Source organism: Kogia breviceps, chromosome 2 (assembly GCF_026419965.1).
Source record: "Kogia breviceps isolate mKogBre1 chromosome 2, mKogBre1 haplotype 1, whole genome shotgun sequence".
Taxonomy (NCBI): Eukaryota; Metazoa; Chordata; class Mammalia; order Artiodactyla; family Physeteridae; genus Kogia; species Kogia breviceps.
Genome location: NC_081311.1, coordinates 132,553,666 through 132,579,940, shown reverse-complemented (window position 1 = coordinate 132,579,940; position 26,275 = coordinate 132,553,666). Strand labels below are relative to the sequence as shown.

General features: G+C 34.8%; 1 protein-coding gene across 14 annotated transcripts in view; it reads left to right on the top strand.

Annotated features, from left to right (window-relative positions):
• Positions 1–26,275, top strand: part of KCNH7 (potassium voltage-gated channel subfamily H member 7) — a 455,266-nt gene that overhangs the window by 314,263 nt on the left and 114,728 nt on the right. For 8 of the 14 annotated variants that reach the window (XR_010839123.1, XM_067026187.1, XM_067026196.1 and 5 more), the window contains 4 exons: positions 11,984–12,412; positions 17,014–17,034; positions 17,470–17,493; positions 25,662–25,876. Coding sequence is in view for 11 of the 14 variants with exons in the window: in XM_067026187.1 (XP_066882288.1) it covers positions 11,984–12,412; positions 17,014–17,034; positions 17,470–17,493; positions 25,662–25,876 (689 nt within the window). In the remaining 3 variants the exon portion in view is untranslated. The remainder of the gene's footprint in view (positions 1–11,983; positions 12,413–17,013; positions 17,035–17,469; positions 17,494–25,661; positions 25,877–26,275) is intronic. The other 6 variants (XR_010839125.1, XR_010839124.1, XM_067026191.1 and 3 more) reach the window with 1 other exon arrangement.

Here is a 26,275-nt window from a genome sequence, read left to right as displayed (position 1 = left end):
GCTACTGTTTGTTTGAGATGATGTGGGTTTCTATATATTCAACTGCCTCTCCTGAAATGTAGACAAAATAAGGAAAAAATGTGAAGGAGCTATAAGAAACTTAGATGAAAAAGAAATCACGTATTAAATTGACAATATTAAGTAATAGAAAAGGAGCTAAATACACAATAGAAAAGATGCATCATGAAAAGGCACTATGATCAATTGGCTGAGTAAATTCTGGAAACCTAGAGACTTGTGTTGAATAAAAAGGTGGATCAATTCTCAGTACAAATATCTAGTTTCTGGGTCAGGAACACAGCACAGCAAAAGTGAGCAGCTTTCTCTGGGAAGAACTCATTTTTCACAAACTTAATCTCTGTTGAAGATATAGGACCAGCCACAAACAGATGTCTTAAGTCCCCTGGAATGAAGCAAGTACAGGAGAGAGTATTATTCTGATAGGTAGGTCTATAAGATTAATATATACTGCACAATTGAGTTGATTAATTACTACATAATAAATACAAGTACCAAATAAAAGACATAATTAAATGTTTTCTCACTGATTGTTTAAACCCTGCAGTCTGAAAACTGGAAATGATACTGAGTAAAAGAGAAAATTCTACTTTTATTACCAACTAACAGGGGGCCACATCTAAAGGAACTAAGAGCAATGAGGAGACGTGTTCTCTTTTTTTCTGCTCTAATATCTGTTTCTATGAAATATTTGTACAACATGAAAGATAACCAAATTATGTGTCCTTGCTTACACTATTAATTTCAAAGTTAATTGTCAAGTGTGAGGCTTTTGTTTTCATTATTTTAAATAAAATAGTTAAAAGTTTTATTTTACATTACTTACAAGTATATTTAAGTCTTATGTTTCTTCTATTTTATATCCGAAATCTAGGATCGCTAGTCTGGTTCACACAGACACACATACACATTTTCATTTGTTAAAAATTTCTTTAAGGGGGTTGGGGGGAACCTAAATTAAACAAAAAAAATCCTAATTTAACAATATACAACCCAACAGAAAATTAATACATTCTATGTTCTTATCATGTCTGAAAACCAGAGAGTCAGTTGAGCCACTATAAATGTTGACCTTAAGCTCATATCCCCAAATAAATTTTAAATAATAACATTCACTCCTCATATCAATTTAAAATAGTTTTTTGTTTAAGTCTACTTAATTTACTGTTTCCATCATGGTCAAAAAAATCCATGAAGTTTTCTCATTTTACTAAACTTGAAACATATCCCAGCAAGAAAACAGGCCCAAGTTAAGTCTTTTTAAGTCACAGAAAAATACTGAATTTTATCATTTATTAATTTATAAATGATTACGCTACAAGTCAAAATTATACATGAGATCCAAATTTTTTAGGTACTTTTCATCTCTTTCCCTTAGCAAGTATTTTAAAACTTCACCAGGCTTTTCATGACTCTCATGTCAAATCCACCCCCTTTGTCAGACAAATCATCTCCCCTTCCACACCTCAGAGCACGGGGAGGGCTTGGGCAAGAAGTCCCTTAATCAGCCCACCCTCAACAAATACATCTCAACCCCTGGAGGCAAATCTTAACTGGGGTCCACATCTCCACTTGAAACCCATTCCGTTCGCCATTCCTTCCCAGTCTGTCCTTACCAATGCCTCTCTCTCAGCTATGTTTTCTACTGGCTCTTTCCCTTTTGCTCAGGCTCATGCTGCTGAGAATAGCCTCTCCTTCAATAAATACCTTCTGTTTACATCAAATAATATGTTCTCAAAGTTTCAATTAGTTAAATGTGTTGCCAACATTTAAATATTGGAAGATTACACCTAAAATTACGATCTATGGGGAATTCCCTGGCCATCCAGTGGTTAGGACTCTGCACTTTCACTGCCGTGAGCCCGGGGTTCAATCCTGGGTTGGGGAACTAAGATCCTGCAGTCACACGGAAAAAGATGAGTATGTGGCCACACATTTGCAATAAGCTGGAAGAGAATACTGACCTCACATTTAGACAGTATGTACTCCTCAGTTTGCCACAGTCCTCAACTCTCCTTATTGCTGTTCATACTTGGCTTTCTTCACTTTTGTCCCCTGACTCTTCTTACAGGCATTTGGATTTTCCACACCTACTCATAGTCTCCCTTATTTCCTTTCTTCCTCTGCCCACTGTAATGAGCTTTCTATGTTGTGCTCTCAATGTTATCCTCTAGGTTGAAGGTACTGTGCTAAATTCGATTCCCTTCTCTCGGTTCTTTCACGTTCCATGACACCACACTCCTTTGCTTCTTTTGATCTCTGTGACAGATATTTTAGTACCATTTTCTTGTTCCTCTTAAACAAGAAACTCTTAAACACTGTTTGTTTATCCCCCAGAAGCTGCTCTTAGTATTCTTCTCTTCTTAGTCATTTTCTCTGTACACCCTACTTGGGCAAACTTATCTGTGACCTACAGGATAAAGGCTCCCTTTCAAATCAGTATCTCCAGACCACACCTGTCTCTAGACTTTTCCAATTACTTATAACTTCATATATCCAACTGCCCACTGGACATCTTTTTTTGGAAGATTTTAGCATTTCTGGAAATTTAACATTTTCAAGCTAAGACTTGCCTTTCCATCCCAATTACCATCTACTCTATTCCATCAGAAACTCTTGCTCTTCATACGTTGTGAATGGTGTCATCAACGCAGCCACCCAAGCCAGAAACCTGGGCATCATGCTAAACTTCTCCTTCTCTCTAATCCTCTCTTTTCCCAACCAAAGAGTGATCAAATACTCTCAAGCACACCTCCTGAATATCTCTCTCATACAGCCCACTGTAATTATCTACTCAGGCCCTCAACACATCTGATGCAGTGATCTCAAAATTGGTATCTCTGCTTTCAGCTTCTTTTCCTCAGGATCACATGTCCCACTGCTGTACATCAGATCATAATACTCCACTGTTTATATTCTTTATAATGGTTCTCTATTGCCTAAAATTATAAAACTCCAAAACCCTGTGCATTAAGCAAAAGACACGTTATGGCCTCGGATACCTCCTTAGCCTCATCTCCCATCACAGCGTGCCCCCCAAGCCATCACCGTCATATCCCATATTTCAGTGGTGGTTTTTTGAAACCACATACATTTTATACCACCTTGTTTGTATAACATAGTGTCCTCTCTACTAGACTGCCTTCGTTTCTCTAGCATACCTTCTCCAAAGGACCCTTTACCTGTGGAGAGTTCCTAATTCACCCCGGTAGATTTTCCTGTTCTTGCCCCTGTGACATGATGATACCTCATACCTGTCTCTACTACCACACTGGCACATCCGTTTGCCTAGTAGACAAGAAACATAAATGACTAAAGAAGGGCAGGAATAAAAATAGAGCGCAAAAGAGGTGAGAGCTGTGGAAAACTAAGGAAGCCTACCTTGTTTAAAGTAGCCAGGAACACTTAAGCTCCAGTTCATAGGAGGGCTGTTGTGTTTTCTTCCATATCCCCAACATTTGGCAAATAGTGAGTACCCAATACATACTTGTTGAATGTATAAATTTATGAATGTTATTTTTATATTGAGTAATTAAGGGTTTTTTTCCCTACTGAATGCATATTAGTCAGTGATTCTCCAAGAGTAAGACCGTCAGCATCATCTTGTAGCATGTTTGAAGTGCAAGTTCTTGGGCCTTAAACCAGAACAACTGATTCAGAAACACAGAAATTCAGCAACCTGTGTTTTGACAAACCCTTCAGGTCATTCTGATACACACTGAAGTCTGAGAACTGCTAGTCTAAGTTACTTAATGGTTAGATAAAACCATAAAGATAAATTTTAAGTGAAGCTAAAAGTAAAAATGTAGTAAAATAAAGTTAAATTTCTATAGCATCTTATTCTCACAGTTATTTTCAAAAGTGTACCTTTTCATTTCACTTCATTAAGGTATTATAAAGGAGATTCCATTATCTTTGAAATGATTAAAATTATACTCTCCAAATCAAAAGAGAATTTTTACCTTTATGCTTACTAAAATAAAAGTTTGAATTGCTCTAAAATCTTCAACTGAAGCAAAGTCTATACACAAAAATACAGTTGGTAATTTAGGCAATTATCTAGCTAATTCATATGCTTTGGACTCAATATTTTGAATAATTGACACATAAAAAGTATATTTGCCTGAATAGCTACCTCCCTCAAATTTGTATTTCAGTGTTCAGACCTCAAGCTAAGGAACAAAGAAATTTTCTGTATAGCTGGTTTATAAAAGGGCATTCACAATGTTTTTGTTATTCTCCATTGGAGCTGAAAGTCATTCTTTAAAGATGAAGAGCTGCAGTAGTAATACAGAGTTTCCCACTCAGCAAGCATTACTATAGAAACAATCTGTTATTCAGATGAATTTAATTAAAGGTTTTACAACATAACTAATGTTTACTATTATCATGTGTTTGGAAGTTTCCTCTTTTTAAAGATTAAATTTGCTGTAGAAAAAGGAACCATGACATGGCTGCTAAAAGAAATCTGAGCAAAGTTCAGTCATAAGTTGCAATCAACTTTATACCATGTTTCCTCCCTAGGATTTGGGCAAAATACTTATTTCTAAGATCAAGAAAATTACTCATAGTTGAAAAAATATGCTTTATCCTTTCGTTAGCAATGAATGTTAATGATGGTCTAAATCAGCATGTCCATATCAGAGACCCGGTGTGCATACCATTTGGAAGAATTTGTTACCTAGAAACACCCAAATCAGGGACAGTCCCTATTCATACAGCATGTGGGTAACTGGCATCTGTACCATTTGTGTTTGGAACACTCCATCAAAAGAGTCCCTATCATATGGGAACATATGTATATGTATAACTGATTCATTTTGTTGTAAAGCAGAAACTAACACACCATTGTAAAGCAATTATACTCCAATAAAGATGTTAAACAAAAAAAAAGAGTCCCTGTCGATGTAATAACTACATGGTCATCTTGGGTCAATCTAGGTAAAGATGTTACTACTTTCACACAACATGAGTGGACTCTTTAACCTGGCATTTGGAAAAGAAAGAATTCTATACAACAGAAGCAAAATAGCAGTATGGTAAATCATATATTGATTTATTAAGCCTTTATCACGTAGAAATGGAAACTAATTAGGTATATATAATACTGATGTATTTGCTTTAATTTCCAATGCCTCCTCGTGGACGGATTTTAACCTTGGGTGGCAAAAGCAGTCCACCAGCCTGTCCTATTTTCTGCCTTATCTCCCTTATTCTAAACCTGTGTTTTCTGCTTCTTTGCTCTCATGGTGACCCAGCTAGGTTGGAAGGAGTGTCTCTCAAACATCATCAACATTTGTGAACTTGTTCCAGAAGTTCTCTGCTGCTGCTACAGCTCCTATGATTACTCTCACTCCTGCTACAGCAGTAACTTCTGATCTCCACACATGTGTCCTGCGCTACTGGGTCAGGACTCACATTGCTTCAAGATTCCTATTTGGTCTTATACTTACTGCCTTATTGTAAGATGTTGCTTTTTCTCTGGTATCTCTCGCCCTAGGAAATGTCCAAGGAGTCTTAGTCTTTCAAGGCCTTACTGACCACATCTGCTCCTTTAAAGGGTCCCAAATTTAGCTGCAGGTTTACCAGGTCGATGGACTCCCTGGTGACCTTTTGTTGTCACTAACACCAGGACCGCACTGCCTGCACTGCCCCATGTGTCACCCACTAATCAGGTTAGCCAGACTGAATTATTTTTTTTCCCCAGCCTAACAGCTAACTACTGCCTTCTTTGACAATATTACGGGTTGCTCTAACAGCCCATGGGCATCATCATATACTCCTAACACATTAGTAAGAAAGACATCTCCTTGCTGTGTGCCTCTGTGGAAATTTCTTCCTAAAAAGAAAAGTCAGATATGTCAATTATCTTCCCTGTTTCTCCCATCAAATTTGATCTGCTGCTCTCTCTGACTCAGAGATTAAAGTTATATTTCTCTGCACATCCAGAGCTATTTGATTGGAGAAAAGTCCCACAGTGATTTTGAAGCTTCCAATTTAAATGTCAGACTTGTGAATACCCTGATTATAGAAAGGTGCATTGATATTAATTCATGAATTCTTATTTTGCCTGATAGTAGCTGATAGTAGACTTATTCAGATCATAATTTTTTTTCAGACCCCAAACTGACTATCCTTCCCCATCTGTACCATAGGCACTGTGCCTCAGACACCTTCCTCAGGGTGGGGACAGCTGCTGGAAATATTGGCCACTTCAGGACACAGCTCCACCCCTCATTGGAAGCTGTAGTCAAAGGCAAGGAACTGCCTTACCCAAGGTCATGTCTCTTCCCATTGGGTAACTGTAGCCAGTGACTGGCTGCAACAGGGAGATAAAAACCAGATACACTAACTTCATTTTGGCATAACTCAAGAGCTACCCCAGCTCCACAGCTCCCAGGAGAACTGACCGAAGCTTTAGCTACATTTTCATATCAGTTTTACTTTCTCTTACCAATCTTGCCTTCCTCTTTTCCTTCTAGGCATATCTCCTGAAAACGCTTCCCCAAAACCCTTTTGCACAGTCTGTTTTCAGGGATCCAATCAAGATACCTCCCAGCACCCCTAATCCTTTGTGAGAGGAAATATCTCTGCTGTAGCCTTCACAACTTTCCCCCCATATACACACACATATGTCCTCTCCTTACCCCACTATATTCTCTGATTTGCATGACTGCTGGAACTAAAATTTTTCTCTGCTTTTCAGTTTATAATTCAGCTAAGCAGAACCAAGCAAGAGTAAGATGTGTCTAATTTATATTTAACTGGATTTTAGTAGTAAAATTATTAAGTAGTCAAAGTTCTAAGAGTTTATAGAAATGATGAGAAATTAAACCAAGGGAATGATTGGGAATTTGTAATTGTGAGGAAATTAAGTGATTGGGAATATATGGAGAACTTTTCAGATATAGTTGGTTTTCTGCAAGAAATATTACTGTTTCTAATATCCCTAGGTATATTCTTAAATTAGAAAATTGTTTCATGTCAAAATTAGCATAATAGTTTTCTTCCAAACTCTAGTAGGTAAGAATCAGCTCCCAGAGGAGAGAGAGAGGGAGAGGGAGAGACAGAGACAGAGACAGAGAGAGACATAGAAATAATTCAGATTGATGAGGTTTTCTCAATTTAGAAAAGTTAGTAAAACCATTTTCTAAAGTCCCATTCCCACAGGACATAGAGGTAGAAATGTAGTTGTGATCATTATAATTTTGTGTGAACTGTGATTAGTATAAATATACATGCAAAGAAACTCAAAACTGGAAGGAATATTAAGAGTCAACTAATCCAAAGAAGGATTTTGTTATTCGACCTCTGAGATCATAAAAAAAAAAAAAGTGTGTATGCATTTATCTGCACTATTTAGAGGAGGGAGTTATGATTCACATTAGATTCTCTTCTGGATATTTAAGGACCAAGAAAACACCAAGTTTGGGGTAAAACTGAAATTAAATCAAGGAAACTGCTATTTTATTTTGATTTTACCTTGAATTCCTATTTAACCTTGGGCCAAGTATTTAACATTTATTCATATATAGATTGAAGTCATAATTACAGACTTTCTAAAGAGAAAGACACTGGGAATATCTGTGTGCCTTCTTGGTTGAGATGTAAAAAGCTGTTAGTTAAATGTAACACAGCGTGAGTGTGTGAAGATGCAGCTTCCAAATTTATTTTCAGCAGCTTCACAGAAGTGACATGTCCTGAGAAAGACATTGTAGTGGTAGTTAATTATAAGTTCATGTATGTTAGAAACTATCTCTCTCAAGTGAAAAATGGTGCATTTAAACAAAACTATGTTCATGTAAGTAGTTTATCAATACTTATAATTATTTTGGGGAATGTGTTAAAAATGTGCAAAACACCCCTGATTCTGTTGTTATTATTTCAGATTTATTGAACATTTTAGTAGCTAATAGGCTAAATAGTATATCTTTTAGTTATTCAAGTTAGGAAACAAATATACTAAAATATGGAGACAACTTACAAGGGTGTTTTTTTAATGTTAAGAATCATAACAGGATTACACTCATCTAAGTTTTATATTTCATGCCTGAAAGTGCTAACGTTGAGCAAAATTCTCAATGTGTATTCTTTCCGGATGAACTGCGGTTGGACAACTAAATCTGTAATGCTATATAACATGGTCATATTAACCTAGTGATGCAGAAAAGGCCATCTGTACCACCTTGGATATGACTGAACTATAGGAGCAAACTAAATGCCTTGTGCAGTCATTAATTTAAGAAAGGCAGTGAATTATTTTTAAAGGAGTAGGGTAATGTAACCGATGAAAAATGAGTAAGAGTAGGCATTGACCTCAGTGAATTGTAATACGCTTGCAGAATTGATTTTGTAAACTGCTTTATAACTCAATTCCTAGTGCATTAAAAACCAATCAAATGACTTTGATGCAGTTCACTGATTTTTAACTTGGCAATTTACTTGAGCATATAAAAGTTGTGAGTAGAATTATGTAAGAATGCTTGCAAAATAGATACTGTGATGCACCCTTATTTGTTATTCTCATCTACTAATTAATCCAGAGTTTAATGCTGAACGTACTTGGAGTTTGTGCACTGTCATGTCTTTTATCAGAACGATAAATTCTATTTCAATTATATTTACCACTGTTAACTACTAGCACACAAATGAAAGCTTATAGTAAGAACTTAGCCTGCTTAATTCTAAAATTTTCTGCAATAGGTATTTTACATAAAATTCACTAGATGATGAGGAGTTTGAAAAAACTTTTGTGTATGCTCTAGAATCAGAATGGTAACAATTAATAACCTCGGAAGAAAGGTGAAAATTAACAGTGTGTTGTATCAGGTATATAGGGCATGGTATAAAGTTTACCATTTCCATCAGCTACTGGGTTCTACTCAATTAATCATTTTTTGGTAAATATGAGTAAACACAATTCCAGGAGACTAAGATTCTCTAGTTAAGTTGGTCAGACTAATTAAATGTTTTAGTTTTTCCACAGTCAAAATTGAAGGACATTATCAGTTTAGAATCTGCTAGTGGAAATTCATTTACAGTGCTCAGACATTCTGTTAGAACTGGGATTTGGTGAGCAAAATAGGGGCTCTTCCTACAGTCCACTAGGGGAGAGAAATGTTAATCAGAAAATCAACAAGTGTGTAACTATGAGCTGTTATGAAAATTATGAAGGGAATGCTAATCTAGTTCAGAAGGAAGGAAAATCTTCCCATGGGAAATGACTTTGGAGCTAAAACCTAAAGGATGTTATTATAGAGTATGTATAACTGAATCACTCTGCTGTACACCTGAAACTAACACAACGTTATTAATCTTCTATACTCTAATATAAAATAAAAATTTTTAAAAAAGAAATGCAACAGATTTCTGTAAAACGAAACGAAACAAAAAACCCTAAAGGATGTACTAAGTAGGAAGAGTAAAAATTATCAAATACAAGGAAGCCGTGAATCTGTACGAAGCACAGGCCTCTGGAGGAATTAAAAAGTTCATATGGCTGGATTCTAGAGAGCAAGGAGGAAAAATTAAGCTGCCGATAGTGGGGCTAGTGTTATCTTCATGCCCAAAGCAGGAAGTTACTGGGAGTAGTAAAAGGTTAAATAATAGCTGACATGATCAGAAGTTAGTATTTTTTAAAGGACAGACAATATGATTCAAATGTGGAAAAAGATTAGCATCTTATCGAAAAAAATCAGGTGAACTGTGATTTCTTATCTCCACAAAGTGAGAGGAGTGGAGATAAGAGAAGTGAAAACACTGAAAAGATATTCAGGAGGTGAAATGAACACAATTAGTGGGTTAATTGGATTCAAGGGATGGAGGTGAGAGAGAAGAGTAACTACTAGAATAGCCAGCAAGTCTCAGGCTTATACAACTAGATGGACTGTGATGCCATTCACTGAAAAAAAAAGGGCTGGGCTTTGAGGGATAGATTATGAGATCGGATTTGCTACAGGATTTTGAGGTGTCTTTAAGACTTCTAAGAGAAGATGTTGATGAAGCCATTAAAAGTGCAGGTTTGGAACTAGGAGAATAAGTCTAGGCTTGAGTTATAGATTTATGAGTCTTTGAGCTAAAGATGGAATTGAAAATATGTGTGTAGATAAGACCATCTTCTGGAAGAGTATACTCAAATATAATGCAGAAAACTTCATAAGTTTTGAGAGTGTTCTTCCATGTTTTAAAACAATCCTCAATGCATTGAGAAAAAGTTCATAGTAAATATATTAAAGATAATGGTGCCCATGACATTTAAAGAATATAAGGAGGTAGATAATATTGTAGCCCAGATACACCAGCTGACTGACTCGAAGGGCAACATGTGATTGTAAAGCCATGGGGCGATGTGGACCTAGGCTACTGTAGAACAGAAACAAAAATTAGAATTGGCATTTTCTTGTAGGCAATACTTAGAAAAGCTTTGAATTATGCAGTATTTTTTGAATGCTTTCTCTTATCTTTTCATTTCTTCTAGGGGTAGAAGTTTTACCTTTTAATTTTTTTTAATTTATAAAAGAATGCATGCTCGATGAAACAAACAATAAAGATATATAAAGAGGAATGCAATACATTATACTGAGCCAGTCAACATTAAAACTGTGGAGTATGTTCTTCCACATCTGTCTCTACTGCCATGCAACTTATATGGGCAAATATAAGGTTTTATTATTTTTAATGAAATAATATCACCATAAACACATTAAGCTGAAACTTGCCTTTTCACATAAAACTGTATTTGAATAACCTTCTAATCAAAACATATACATATTGTTTTTTAAAGAGCATCATAAGATTCCAAAGTATAAAAATGCCACATTTATTCAACTATTCTCCTTCCAGTGGATATTAAGATTGTATCTAGTTTTTGTGCCTTTGTACAGTAATATCCTATAGATGAGATTGCTGAGTCAAGTGAAAAATGTATTTTTTCACTTTAGTAGATATTGTAGGGTGACTTTCCGAAGAATTTGTAACGATTTGCAATTCTACCAGCAAAGAGTCAGAATGCTCGTCAGCTTTCTCTGCCAACACCAGATGTTATGTTTCTTTTTTTCATTTACTGCTAAACTGAAGAGTGGAAAATGATATTATCTTGTCTTAATTTGCATTTTTTACTACCAGTAAGTTTATTAGCTAATATTTTTATTTTTAATATCTACGTTTTAATGTTTATATTTAGTTACACTTCTAAGTATCAACCTCTGAGATATGTTTAACATTCCATGCCATATTCTTAGACACTGGAACAACAAAAAAAAAAATCAGGAAAAAGAAATTCTTATGTGTACATCTCTCTCTGAAACCAAAAACTTTTCAAGAATCCCAAACAAAATGAGGACATATGTAGTTGACCCCACTTTTCCCATCCACACTTGACTAGCAATATTATCCAGTACAAACCTTCTAGGTATGTGAGGCCAATGCCTTACCCCCACTCATTCCCTTTCCTCCACTTCCAATACAATTACATCCCCCTCTACCTCCACCCTGACATAATATAATATAATATAATATAATGTAATATAATATAATATAATGTAATATAATCTTTCCTGTATCTGGCCCTTTTATACAAAGTATCCCTTCCTTTCTTTTCTTTCTAAACTGTGCTCCAACCTTCAGTTTCCCTTTAAAAAAATGGATGCATAGTGAATTTTTTTTTCAGTTTATTAAAAAAAAAACCTTGCATCATCCAAATAATGCTTTTATTTAGCTGGAGTATATCTAACCATCAGAAACATGGTAAAATTATTTCACTATTTTCTTACAACTTATATGATAATTCATATTGGTCCCAGAGAAGTTTTCTACAATATACCTCATTCCGACTGTAAAATGACTTAAGTATTAATTAATAACTTTTTACACAGTATTTAAATATGAGTCAACAAGGTTCGTTTGTTTATTTTAAGCGATATATCGTTTGTCTTGTAACAGTGTTCTTTCCTGTCTGTATTTGTAGGGAAACTTTTTGGGTTCAAGTTCCCTGGTCTGAGAGTTCTCACTTACAGAAAGCAGTCTTTACCACAAGAAGATCCCGATGTGGTAGCGATCGATTCATCTAAGCATAGCGATGATTCCGTAGCCATGAAGCACTTTAAGTCTCCTACAAAAGAAAGCTGCAGCCCCTCGGAAGCAGATGATACAAAAGCCTTGATACAGCCCAGCAAATGTTCCCCCTTGGTGAATATATCCGGACCTCTTGACCATTCCTCTCCCAAAAGGCAATGGGACCGACTCTATCCTGACATGCTGCAGTCAAGCTCCCAGCTGACTCATTCCAGATCAAAGGAAAGCATTTGTAGTATACGGAGGGCTTCATCGGTTCAGGATATAGAAGGATTCAGTGTCCACCCCAAGAACATATTTAGAGACCGACATGCCAGTGAAGGTATGTTTGCATTTTTAAAATATGGAAACATATGTTACGGGGTAAAGAAAGGTATTTCTTATTGTGTTTAATTTTGACATTAATCCTTATACCTTTGGAGAAGAAATGTGAGTAGAGTCTATTAAAAATATGAGTTCTACATTCAGAGTTGTTACTGATTTCCTCTTTGAGCCCTAGTGAATAATTTGGTTTCTTCTGGCTTCTTCATCCTTTTCTGAGATAGAATGATAACTATTATCTGCTTACTTTATGGAGTGTTAATTAACTAATGCTTAATATAAGACCTGTTTAGGTGATGACACTATCATCTCAAGCATAATTAATTGTGCTGCATTTAGTAAATAGTCAAGACCTGGGCAAAAAAGAGTAGTGTGCTGTCACAGGACTATTTTATTGACCAACTCTCTCTAAAGGAAGAGGTGTATGAAATGTAATATAATGAGTGATCAGAAAGCTATACACTAATTGGGAGCAGGGAAAGGATAGGTAGGGGGAAGGGGCTCAACCAAAAACAACTTGATGGGCAAAGTCAAAATTCATTTATTTCTCTCTGCCCTCTTCAAGGTCACATTCATGTATTAGCCAGTAGTGAAAGTAGGGATGCTTAAAAGGCAATGCTAAAAGCAATCCGTCATTAACATGATGATGGATAACATTTGTTGGATATTTACATGCACGAGGCAATGTAAATGCTTGACACACATTGATTCTCATATAATTCTTATAACAGCAACACTATGAGTTAGGATCTATTAGTAAGCCCATTTTATAGATGAGGAAACTAAGGCTTAGATATGTTAAATAAATAATTGGTCCAAGGTTATAGAATGTCAGAGCTGGCCTTCAAATCCAGGACTGGTCTCCAGATCCACAATCCATCCATGCAATGCTTTTCTTCCTTCCCTCCTGCTCCATGAAACTTCGCTGCAAGGGTCTGTTGAGTCCCTGAATCTTCTCTGGGGAGGTCCACATTCAGGGTACCCATTGCATGGATACATTAGTCTCACCTTTCTACAGATTCGGGTTCTTGAGAGGCCCATTGTCCTTTCTGTGGTATTTATTCCTTCGAGAGCCTATCATCATCCATGTTGCCACTAGTTTTCTTTTTAAAACATATATCTGATCACGGGGCTCCTTAGTGTAGGGTACTAGACACTTTTCCAGCTCTCCACAGTTAGGTTTCAAGCCTCATTTCTAGCCTCTGCAAGATTTCCTCCCCTACTATATACTCAATTCTAAACCTGCACAAAACTAATTGCCTTTCCCAAAATTATATCATGCATTCTCGTGCTTCCTTTCTTTATTCTGCTGGGAATACTCTTCCTCACTTTGTCCACCCTCACACTACTACTCATAGCCATAAGGACCCGTTTCTCCTTTCCAAACCAGAAGAATTAAATGGTTTCACACCTGAGTGTGCAAGGCAGTGTTTACATATACTATAGCATTTCTTACATTCTACATTTATTCCACATTATATGTCTTGAGTTCCTATTAGATATACAAACAAATAATGATGTCGCTGAGAGCTTCTGTAGCACAGGAGTTCTGGCATAGTTGGCTCCACGGCCTTGGTCTCCAGGAGAGTTGCCTATTTCATGGAAGGAACTCAATAAGCCTTGGTGTGACATTGAGAGGACCGTGCTCATGAATTATGTTCCAGAACTACACCGTCAGGAAATAATGAGTTATCTGTTCCATAGTACTCTGAAATTTAAACCAGTTTTAGGATTGAATCATGTGGGGATCTTTATTTAAAGGGTGCAGTGAAGTAGAGAAGGCAGAAGAGGTGAAAGAAAACGAGTTGGCAGGAAAAACTTCAAAGAGAGACAAATCAATGTCAAAGAAACAAAAAGAACAGTTTTCTGTGAGAGAGATTTGATGTGGTACCAGAGCAATTAGCACATCCACTTTAATCTCTAGTCCAAAGAAAGTCAAAGGGAAAAGGAAAATAAAATCAAGGACAATTTCCAAACTGGATCATTGTGTAAGGCTCTACAGCATCTAGTCACAGCATGCTCACTCTGTCCTGACTAAATGAAGTCTCTGAAATTTGATCTTTGAGCAATGGATCCTACGGCTGAACAACAGTAAATCCAATATGATAATTCAAATGACCAGCATATATTTTTGTTTGTTAGTCCAATTTGTGTAGTCATCTTTAGGAAGCATACTGACTTTTCAGAGATTGGCCTTATTGCCTAGAACCTGAGTTACAGTGTAATAACATTCAGAAACAATATTAAATGATACATATTCAGTGCATGGTACAGACTTTTAGCCTGTGTTTTGACAGTGGTGCTGAGTAGGTTAGATCAGATTTCATGATGTAACTTTATTGTTTTCGATTTTATATGGTCTCCATGTAGCACACAGTTACTGATACAATTATGGGAGAGGATGTGTTAATATTTTGGGTTTCTCAGTACAGGTTCTATTCAGGGACACTCAGTGTTGAGATCATCCTCAATTTTCTTCTCCCACCCAAGCTATGTTATTTTCAAAAAACTGTATCACTTGCTTGCAGATGCTAATGTCAATGTCTGACTACCAACAGATAAATTCAGAGGGTATTTTGTACTTCAATTTTAGCTACAAAATCATTAATTAGCATAGACGAACCTATACTTCCTAAAGCTTTATAAATTAATATGCTTTAGAAACTGAGCCACTGATAAGGGAAGATGGAAAACTTTTAAACCTGATTTTAATTTTATGAATTCATGTAGCTCTTTAATAAGTTAAATCCCACATGCACCAGATTTTGAATTCAGATTGTTGTCTCTTCACTCACGAAGAAAAATTCCCTCCTATATAGGCTATCTTTATAGAACTTTAAATAATTTGCAGATATACCAGTGCATAATATTTTACATTATCTTTTCATTTAATCTATATTATCAAATACCTTAGAACCATAGTTCTCAAATCATTTGTGGTGAAGGACCAGAATTTTTTTCTTATCCATCACATACCAATATATTTGTAAATACAGTAAAAATGCACTACAAGAAAATGAAATCTTCAAAAACAGACATACAAAATATAAACCCCAATTGTTGTATTGCTAAACTGAACAGACGTAAAATTACTCTGTCAAACTGCTACAAGACTCTTAGTGCTTACTCTAATGTCTGCACTTACAGTGTAATTTCTGCACTTACAGTGTCAAGCACTCTCAGTGCTTACTCTAATTTCTGCACATACAGTGTCAATTTCTGCACTTACAGTGTCAACAAGCAGATCTCAGCTAGCACCAGCACACAGACCACATGCTCTGCCTCAGAATGTCAAAGCAGCATTAACTATATAATGTAACTTTGGGGCAGTTGGTTTTTTGGAAATTGCAACTCTTTACGTGTAATTTCCAGGTTGATGAATAGAATTATAATATTTAACTACTTGCTTGCAAGCAGTTATTACCTTACTAATGATTGTTGGCCTAGCTTCTGATGGAGATAATTAATTCTATGTAATCCAGGTCTCTTCCATTAACCCTATTTGTTTGTTATGGTCCCTCAAAGAGAGCAGAGCATTGACATGTAAGGTCACAATTTTATTTGTGCATCTGTATGTGAGGTAGTGTCTATGCTAGCAATTCACTATACTGCATTACTGAAATTGCTTCAATTGTAAGATTTGAAACAATTATTATCTATCCCAAGATTTTAAATATGAACAGCATTAGCATAAATGTCAACAAGTATGGAACAGATTTTTCAAATTTTGGATATATTTGAATGATTTTAACATGACTTCATTTACATTAAGCTTGTTTATTTCAAAACTAGTAATGAATATTTTTTTAGTAGCATATATGCAACAAAGAGTCAGAATGCTAATCTCAGAATAAATCTGAAAACACTCCATTCTGAGATTTGACAACAAATCCATTATAATATAAACAAATTTCCTAAATTTTCTAGGTATTACACTGAGTGCATTGTGGACAACATAAATTTTTAAAGCTCACATTACCTTTAAATAGTCAAATCTTTCACTGATTTCTTATAATTATTTTTTCCTAAGGATGGCTCTTTGAGTACTATTTGGTATTTTCAAAATGTACATTGAAGAACACTTGTGGGAAGAATGGTTCATAAAATTGTGATTAATAATGCAAGTTGGTTTATTAAAGTAAACCGTTGTCTTAGAAGCATTTTTCTATTAACATAGTAGGTTAAATATGAAAAACGTTACTTAACATGCAAAATGCTGTGTAGTTTTTCTTTGTAAGTGATGGCTGAAGTAACACTAAAATTGACTTCTGACAAGTTTGAAAGTTTTTGTCACAGTTGCAGGCATGTGGGTATGGCTTTCTCCAAACAGTCATAATTATAAACTCTGGATCTTGGAATCCATTTAAATTAAGTGAGATAAATGTTTCACATATTTGAACACAGATGCTTATGATGGCAGATATTTTTAGCATATGCATCTTACTTAGTTGAATAGTACAAAATGTTAATTTCAAAGATAAATTTTCAATCATTACATCCTGTTTTCTCTGATTGTTGTTACAGAGGTTATTCCGTGCATATGACATAATTTTAGTCTTCTTTTTATATTTCTCTCTTTTTTTCCTTATGTGCTCAAAACAGACAATGGTCGCAATGTTAAAGGTAATGTATGAACTCAAATTTCATCATCTGATGCTTAGATTGCCCCTTTACTCGGCATGTTAACTTGCCTGCTGTATGCCCTGTTCAATGCAACATCATGCTGCCCTTAGTGAGCCCAGGTGCCTGGTGGAGATATCATGGCTTGATTTTGCTGGAGACATTGTTACTTTCTCAGCTGTGCCACCAAAATGACTATGAACTCCTTTTTCCTGCAAGAAGCATAAGCCTAGGTTGACAATGAAGACTTCCTAAATATTTGAGTAATTTGGAAAGAAGCAAATATTAAGCTAAATATATTCCGGTATAAAAGAGGCACATAAGCCTATTTCAGCCAAAAAGAAAAAAGCCTTTTTGAGTACAAGAATAAATAAAATAAGCAAAGTGCTACATGACAGCATCACTTCACTTGTTCCTCTTTTGTTTCCTTAAAACTAGTTTCACGTTCCTGGATGGCAGGGGGTATGGTTTTAAGCTTACTGTAGTAGTAAACTGTATATGCATGATAGTCATTTTCTATTTTTCTATATTACATTTCAATCATTTTAATTGTGTCCTATATAAGTCTGAAATCACTAGCATGACCTACAGCTATTGTAGGGTAATGTTTAACTGGGCAATACCTCTGGATAAATCTGGATTTGACTAAAAATTGGAAATTCACTTCAGTTTTTCTACTCTATTATAGTAGATGCAAATAATCACAAAATATAACAATCATATTATTCTCATCCAGTTGAAAACTTTTGGAGCTTAGTCCTTTAACATAGGCTATGCATGCTGCTGTCGGTGTGCATATGATGACAATGACTCATTTGTGCATGTGTGTTGCATGGACACGTCTCCACCAGTAACCATCATTACTTAGAATTCACTGTTTTGGCCTCTTCCGTATGTCACTGCTACTTCGATCACTGTGAAGTTTTGTATATTGATTTCTCAAGTGCTTCCCTAACTAATTCAGAGCTGGTGATGATTATGAATAAAGAGCACTAGGAGCTAAAGATCTTTTCTGGTCAGCAGCGCAGGGTAATTTGAAAATAAGAGAAATCGTGGCAGCTTCTCCCCATCCTAACTTTATTTTGTAAGCACTTCAAAAAGGGTCTATGCAGGGGACCTCCAATTGCAGGATGGAATTTCATATACATGATTATTCATTCTATCCTTGGCCTGTCCATTTAGATTTCGAAAAGGGAGCAAATTAGTGTCAGCTGTGGGTAGTGATGTGCATTGATATAATTCAGAACATAACCTCAAGAAACAGAATACAGACAGCTCTTGACAACTGGTCTGTGTGAAATATGACTGGCTTTAGCATTTAACAATTAGCAATAAATTATTAGACATTAATTTTCCAGTGATCTTTAATTGCAGTGAGAATTAAATCTAATTTTTCTCAATAAATAGAACATTGAGCTTGCTAATCTTCCAAACTAGTAGTTCACATAGTTGTCATTCAAACTACATTAATTTTGTTTTTTTCTTATAAACTAATCCATTTAATCTCCAACCCTTTTTTCCTCAATCCTCCATTTTTTTCTTTTTCATTTTTGAATGTTATTTATTTATTTTTAAACAGCAGGTTCTTATTAGTTATCTGTTTTATACATATTAGTGTATACATGTCAATCCCAATCTCCCAACTCATCCCAACACCACCACCCCCTGCCACTTCCCCCTCTTGGTGTCCATACGTTTGTTCTCTACATCTCTGTCTCTATTTCTGCCTTGCAAACTGGTTCATCTGTACCATTTTTCTAGATTCCACATATATGCGTTAATATACGATATTTGTTTTTCTCTTTCTGACTTACTTCACTCTGTTTGACAGTCTCTAGGTCCATCCACATCTCTACAAATGACCCAATTTTGTTCCTTTTTATGGCTGAGTAATATATTCCATTGTACATATATACTGCATCTTCTCTATCCATTTGTCTGTCGATGGGCATAATCCTCCATTTTTTAATAACAATAGTCCTTGACTAAAAATGAATCATAAAAGTCAGAATTTGGGATTAGAAAATTCTAACCCATTGTAGAAAGTTTTCACATATTAATATTTATAAAGTTAAACTCCTAAATTAGATAAAACATGTGCAATTTAATAAAAATTTAATGTAAATGCACCCTCTAATGTCCTTATTATGTGTTCAGGCTCTGATTTTGAAAACTATTTAAGTGTCTGGCTCTTAGAGATTTTCACAGAGCAGTTAATATGCTAAATAGATATAGAACAATGCATTAGTGTGCTTTTTAAATTTTTGTGACCTTTTTACTAAACCACATTTAAATAAAAATTTTTTAAAATAAAAAACAAATTTCTACACTTCTTTGTATGCAAATACATAATTACAGTTTTTTCAATATCTAACTCAACCAAAAATTTCTTTAACAAAATAAAATAAATGATTTAGAAATGTGCTTGGAAGGTCTTCAAGATCATCTACTGCAGTTTATTCCCCTCAGGCAAGAGTATTGGCTAAATCTCCTGCACAGGTGATAGAAGCATCTTTATCTCTAGAGGATCCCATTCTTTAACTTTCTTGGAAAATCTATTTTACTGCCTGTTATACAAAGAGCTAACTCAAATCCTTCTTGCTAAAATGTAATTTTTTTCCCCTTCATCTATCCTGAGTGGACAGAAATACTAGCCAGTTACTTCTATTCTTGATGTAACATCACAGTATAAAAACACCAAATTGGTACTCAAGTTTTTCTGGTAAAATGGAATAATTTCCATTTTACCTCCTTTCTTAAGATCAATTTTGTTTTCCTTTAATAATTCCCTTAGCACTCCGACTCTTTAAAATAAGACTTCAGAGATCCAAAATTGTAACCCATTATCAAAGAGTGAAAAAGTTAATTCAAATAAATTGCATATGCTATTTATATGTATATGTGAGTGTGTGCATCATTTTTTAAACAATTTCTCTAACGTGGGAGGCAAACTTAATCCTAGTGGTTTTTCTATTTATTCTGCCTTCCAAGTCATCATAAAAATTAACCCCACTTACCCTTTTTAGTAAGTAAGTCATTAAAATAATTTTACCCTTCTATTGCATCCACCTCTTCATTATCCCAAGTAACTCTGTATCCCACTGACAATGATATGTTCAGTTTCCAACTTGTCTATGAATCTGACATATAAGTCAGAAACAAAACTACCCTCAAGTTTTATTATAGCTTTCACCTCCTCTCTAGCCACAAAACCTATCAGACACACAAAGGATATCAACAGATCTGATACAACTTTTATCTCATATGCTGCATTGGCCATACCAAATATTTGTGATCTTATAAGAATTTGCAAATTGATTTTCAATCGTGACAGTTTTCTTCTATAAAGTATATGTTATACACTGAAACAAACAATATGGATATTGATTACAAATAATTTGGTGACTAATTCTTAAATATTTTTTAATGTTAAACTTGTTACCTTATGCTTATTGACAGTGACCTTTTATAAAATCCAATTAATGAACCCTGCATTCACATTTTCTTTAATGTTAAGCCACTTCAGCAATTTAGGTTTTATTAAACTTTAGCCAAATAAACTCATGCTGTAAGAAATATTGTATAAAGACCTGATGATTTGAAAACAACCTTAATCTTTTTGGTTTCTTTCCCTCCCGTCCCATTTGGCTCTCAAGAGCAATAATCTTTTTTTTTTAATAGCATTATTATTTTTTAAAATTTATCAGATGTCCTTAGCTATATTTCCAGCACCATCTTAAGGAGAATAGTATCTTGTAACTCATGATAAATTAAAACAACCTTATCATAAAAATTTTAAATACCTTTAATCTAAAATTCTTCCTAGATGTTGCTTTAGCCTCTAGCCTGATCTTTAAATGCAGTATATTTCTTTGTAGCTAGAACCTGGCTTATTTTATATTTACTCAGACACTTGTAATATATTAGAGCTTTATCCAGCTGTTGGTTTAGTCTTCTTGGTCACCTGTTTTCCATCTCCTACTAGTATATTAGAAAATTTAATCTGGTCATCCATTCTGCAAATGTTTCTGTGAAGAATATCAAGTCTTCCTAAATACTTTTGAGCTTTACATTCTTTTATATTGAATCTACTATTTCCCTTTATTTCTGCCCATTTATTTTCTTTAAATTCATTTACTTTGTTTTTCAGGTTATCCTCCTTTCTTTCGTTAGAATTTTAAATGCCATCTGTTTATGATCACACTCAGGGAGGCTGCCTTTCACCTTTAAGTCCTCAACCAAGGCCTTTCTGAATATAGACCTAGGAGGTAGGAAACCCTGCATTCTAATTTCTGGTCCTTGATTCTTAATCCATTTTGGCCTTCTATTGTGTCTGCTTGGGCTTACAACTGGTAAAATGAGGATATTACTAATACCTTTCTTAATTAAAGTGTAGGAAATTATTTTCATTAGAATTTAGACAGATTTCAGAGAAACCTAAGCTGACACTGATTATCTTGCAGACACTAAAAGACCCCTGCATGTAAACATCTGCTTCAAAATCAGTGGAAAATAGCATACTGATTTTTATTATACAAGATGAAATAGATTTTGAATGCCTTATCTAAGCATGCATGAATTATTTTAAGCAGTATTTTAAGTTCTGAATTCTTTAAATGTCTAGATTTAACATTAAAAAAAAAACCAGAATAGAGTAACAGTTTAGAAAGATTTTCCACTAGTAAGTAAGAGAAGCTAAAACACAGATTGCAATACAATAATATTCTGAGGCCAAATCTTAGTGTGATGTGTATTGGCCAGTGGTTTCTCGGCCCTATCAGACTAATGTCCCCTCATTTCAACTTTTTGTTATACTCATTTTACTATCCTGAAATGACGTTCAGAGATGATTTAACCTATTTCTAAAAGATCAACATTATTCCTTAGCTTTAATTTAAAGGAGGAGTTAAAAGGAAAGCAGTTTATAATAAAATATTTCTCTAAATATGTTAATGTTCAAGTATAACTACACTAGCAGGCATAATGTGATAATCAGAAATTTAAAAATTTAGTTTTAAGAACATTGAAGACATGATAAAACAGTCCATATAAGTACTGGCTAAAATGATAGAGCAGGAGTACTGAGGGATAACAAAGTAAAAACCACTATTGGAATAAATAATGACAGATCGGACTTATTTATGAATAATTTTTAAAATAGTGAATAATCAAAATTAAATTATGAATAAAACCAAAGTCAACTGGGGAGAAAGTGAGAAAGTGTGATATCCTCAAAAATGAACTGGCCCTTGCTTTTAAGTGTAATGTCAAAATGATTCCCTATGGGATAACATGCAATGCAATAGTAATGCATTGCACAGGAGAAAGAAATCTCACTAAACATCAGGATGTATATTTATCCTCCAATACTTAAAAAAGACCTTGCAGACCATACGCCTTCATAAGCAATGGGAACTAGAAGATGGATTAGAAGAAGAAATGGCAATCAAGACATTATGGAGAACACAGACATAAAGAACAAACTAGTGGTTACCAGTGGGCAAAAGGAAAGGGGGAAGGGGCACGATAGGGGTATGGGATTAAGCGATACAAACTACTCTGTATAAAATAAATAAGCAACAAGGATATATTGTACAGCAAAGGGAAATAGAGCCATTATTTTATAGTATGGAGTATAATTTATAAAAATATTGAATTGCTATGTTGCATACCTGAAACTAATCTAATATTGCAAACTGACTATACTTCAATAAAAAAAGACATTATAGAGACATTGTGGCAGATCTCTAGGGAGTTCTTAAATCATTCCAGGTGTTTATTTTTTACCTAAAAATTAATATAGGCTTCTTTTTGTTGTATCATACATCATTTTACATATATAGGAGATCAATAATATAAAATATTTTAGCAGAAATTTTATTAATGATTTAGGTGTGATTCCTATAATTGTCTGCAAATTTAATAATATTTTGTTCCAACATTGTTTTAAAAAGATTCACATATCTTCATTTATATGTTTGCATGTGACAGCTACAAACACAGACTGTAACCTGAAGTCTGAAATTTTGTATTGGCAACTCAAATAACACAAGTAGTGTAGCTCCAAGTGATTTGGTTTTCCAAAATGGTGAACAACTTTTGGTAATGTTTTGAACAAGAAAAAGTAAAAATCTTCATTCTATATGGCAGTTGTAGCTCTGAAAGTTTCAGTGTATATTAAAATATGTGAAACAAGTTCAAGGCTCAGATCTATAAATAGGTTTTTCACCTACATGAATGCCCGTTGGAACATCCGGGTCAATTTTTCATGGTGAGAGAATAGACACCTCCCATCACTGTAACAAACAAAAATTGCCACACAGATGCCTCTAGGGTGAAGTACTGTTACAGTTGATACTACTTGCTTATCAGTGCAGCCAATTCAGTGGAGTTTATTTGAAGTGGTCACAAGGACAAGCAAAGTACATATAACACTGCCTTTCTGTGTTAACATCACAGATAATCCATATTTTTACCCAATTTTTTAACAACTCTGTAGGCCATCTGCTACAAAAGTCCAATATATAGAAGGATAATAGAGAAAGAGGATTGAAAAGTGTGCTTAAGGGTCTGAAATACAATTTAACTATATACCTGAGCTCAGTGTTATATAATCTCATGGCAATATCCCTGTGTGCAGTAAAGTCACCTAAGCAGTGAAAATATGACATTAGAGTTGGGAAAAAGACAATATCTAAGAAATCTGAAGTCCTAGAATATTTTACAAATTTAAATATTAAGATATAGGCTGGGAATGTAGCCATAGAAAGATACAAGAAAGGAAACACTATCTAGGATACGTTACAAAACTAAATTAGTGATGTGTATAGGAGAGTTTTACAAAGAATGGGGTTTCTCATAGACCTATCTGAAAGCTAGATTAATTTGGTAACTTTGGGCGGCTCTTATTCCTCTTCTTGTCATATAAATAGGAAAGAGAGTGAGAAACTATATTCAAATGAGAACATACTAGGAAATAAATGCCCAGAGAACTTAGTGACATTTTTTACATGGATAGACTTGGCCGTCATCATAGATAAGACTCAGAGAATGAACAGAAATGCACCTCAAGGAACACAGGGTTTCCTACATAGATAAAAAAATCTCTTAAAATCATTTCAATATTTTATAATAACCAAATATCAGTATAAACTTTTATCAACGAATATAGTGTGATTTTCCTCCAGGGTGAATATGAACTAAATGATGGGTATTTTTTTTTCTTGGATTATATTTGATCTGAGTTGATTGCCAGTTGTGGTCCAAAATACACAATCTATAAATTTAATTTTCAAGGGTTTATACCTCACTTGGTGCATAAAGCACATTTTGATCTCCAAAATGTGTTAGTTTCATTCTGAACAGGGGATAAAAATAGCATAAGGCAAAATGTGCTGACTAGCAAGTTCATTCATGCAGTTTGCATGTTTCAAGCACTCTCCAGGCAGGAAGTTAATAGCTGTATAGCACTCATGGGCTCAGGATTTTTATAAAAGTCTTCTTCATGCTAATTTTTAAGAGCTACATAATGTTATAAGTAATATTACCAATTGTATAAGAAACTCTGTGGAGCATTTCTTGACTCTCTATAAGCAACAGACAATAGGTTCATCTCAAAAGAATATGTAGCTGGTCAGTGTACTTATCCTCAAGGGGCCCAGGGTCTTGGCACAGTGCCAAATTGTCCTCGTAAGAAAGGAATGTGAGAAGCGACTAGCGTTGGTCAAAGAGTCCAAATTTCCAGGAATAATATCTGAGTATCTAATGCATAGCATGGTTAAAAAAAAAAAAAAAAAAGGAGGTAACTAGGTGCTACCAACCCCAGACAAGTCTTATTTACCCAACTATGGTCACTTCAATTTTAAGTTATGTTTGCCAAAGCATTCTGCTATTTTTTTTCCCCCTCAAAAAGTGGTCAGCCTTAAATCTAAAAGGGAATAAAAGAAAAGAAAGGAAAGATTTTAAAATCCCACATAGGAGCCAAAAGTTTCAATAGAGTCCACATAACACACACACACACACACCCATACACACAAATGACATTTGTCCTTCTCAGTGTTACCTGAAATTCCTGTCTGGACTTAACTCTTTTAGAATCTCTGGGAAGCATCTCATACAGGTAATAGAAGCATATGAAGAACACAAGTGGCTTGTCACTTGTTATGGCACAGAGAAGGGAGTAATACGAATTGGAGCAGGCTAGACAGCCATTCAGAAGTTTCATGGCCAACATGATTTTAACCTTCCTTGAATAATTCCTAAATTATAATAGTCCTTCCTTGAATAATTCTTAAATTATAAAAAAAGAAATTATTGAGAAACTTTGAAAGTAGAATTTAGCTAATAATAGGGAGTAGAGTTCGTTCTTTTATTCCAGCCTTTAATGAAAGAAGCCAGTTAACAGCTAAAGCTGTCATCTGCTCTCTGGGTGCACACCTAGGGCACCATCTTATCCTTGGATACTCACATGCCGCTCCATATGGCAGATGGTGAACAGGTACCAGCCAGCTGCATTTAGTCACATCTGAATCAGGGTCACAATGGTCATGGATTACTAACAGGTCATTCAAGACCATCTCTTTCTTAATTTTTCCTGATATTGCTTTTACAAATACTTTCCAATTTTTTAGGGCCTTTTAATCATATCAAGTCAAGCCTCCTGGGATCCACGTCGGATTCAAACCTCAACAAATACAGCACCATTAACAAGATTCCACAGCTCACTCTGAATTTTTCAGATGTCAAAACTGAAAAAAAGAACACATCCCCTCCTTCTTCAGATAAAACCATTATTGCACCCAAAGTTAAAGATCGAACACACAATGTGACAGAGAAAGTTACCCAGGTAGGACACGATTTTACTATCAATTTTAACTGTTTTTAAAGTTATTTTCTGCACCATAAAACTCATTCCTTCTCCTATGAATGAATATTAAGAGAGGTAAGCCATTTATTTGCACTCCAATTTATCTCAGATGTTGGGTGACCCTCTAATGTAATAGATAAATAAAACTACAGACTATGATTTTATCTATTACAAGACTAAGCAAAAATGGGCTGGCTTGGTTTTCTTGTTCCTTTTGTTGCAGAAGTGGTTAACCAGCTATTCATCATGTTTGGGCATTTATTGTTTTGCTGCCAACTCTTGCATTATTAAAGCATTTTTTTTAATATAATGGATGTGTCTATCGAAGGTTTAGGCAACTAATTGGGAATTACTCTTAACTGTGGCCCTCTTTTTGCA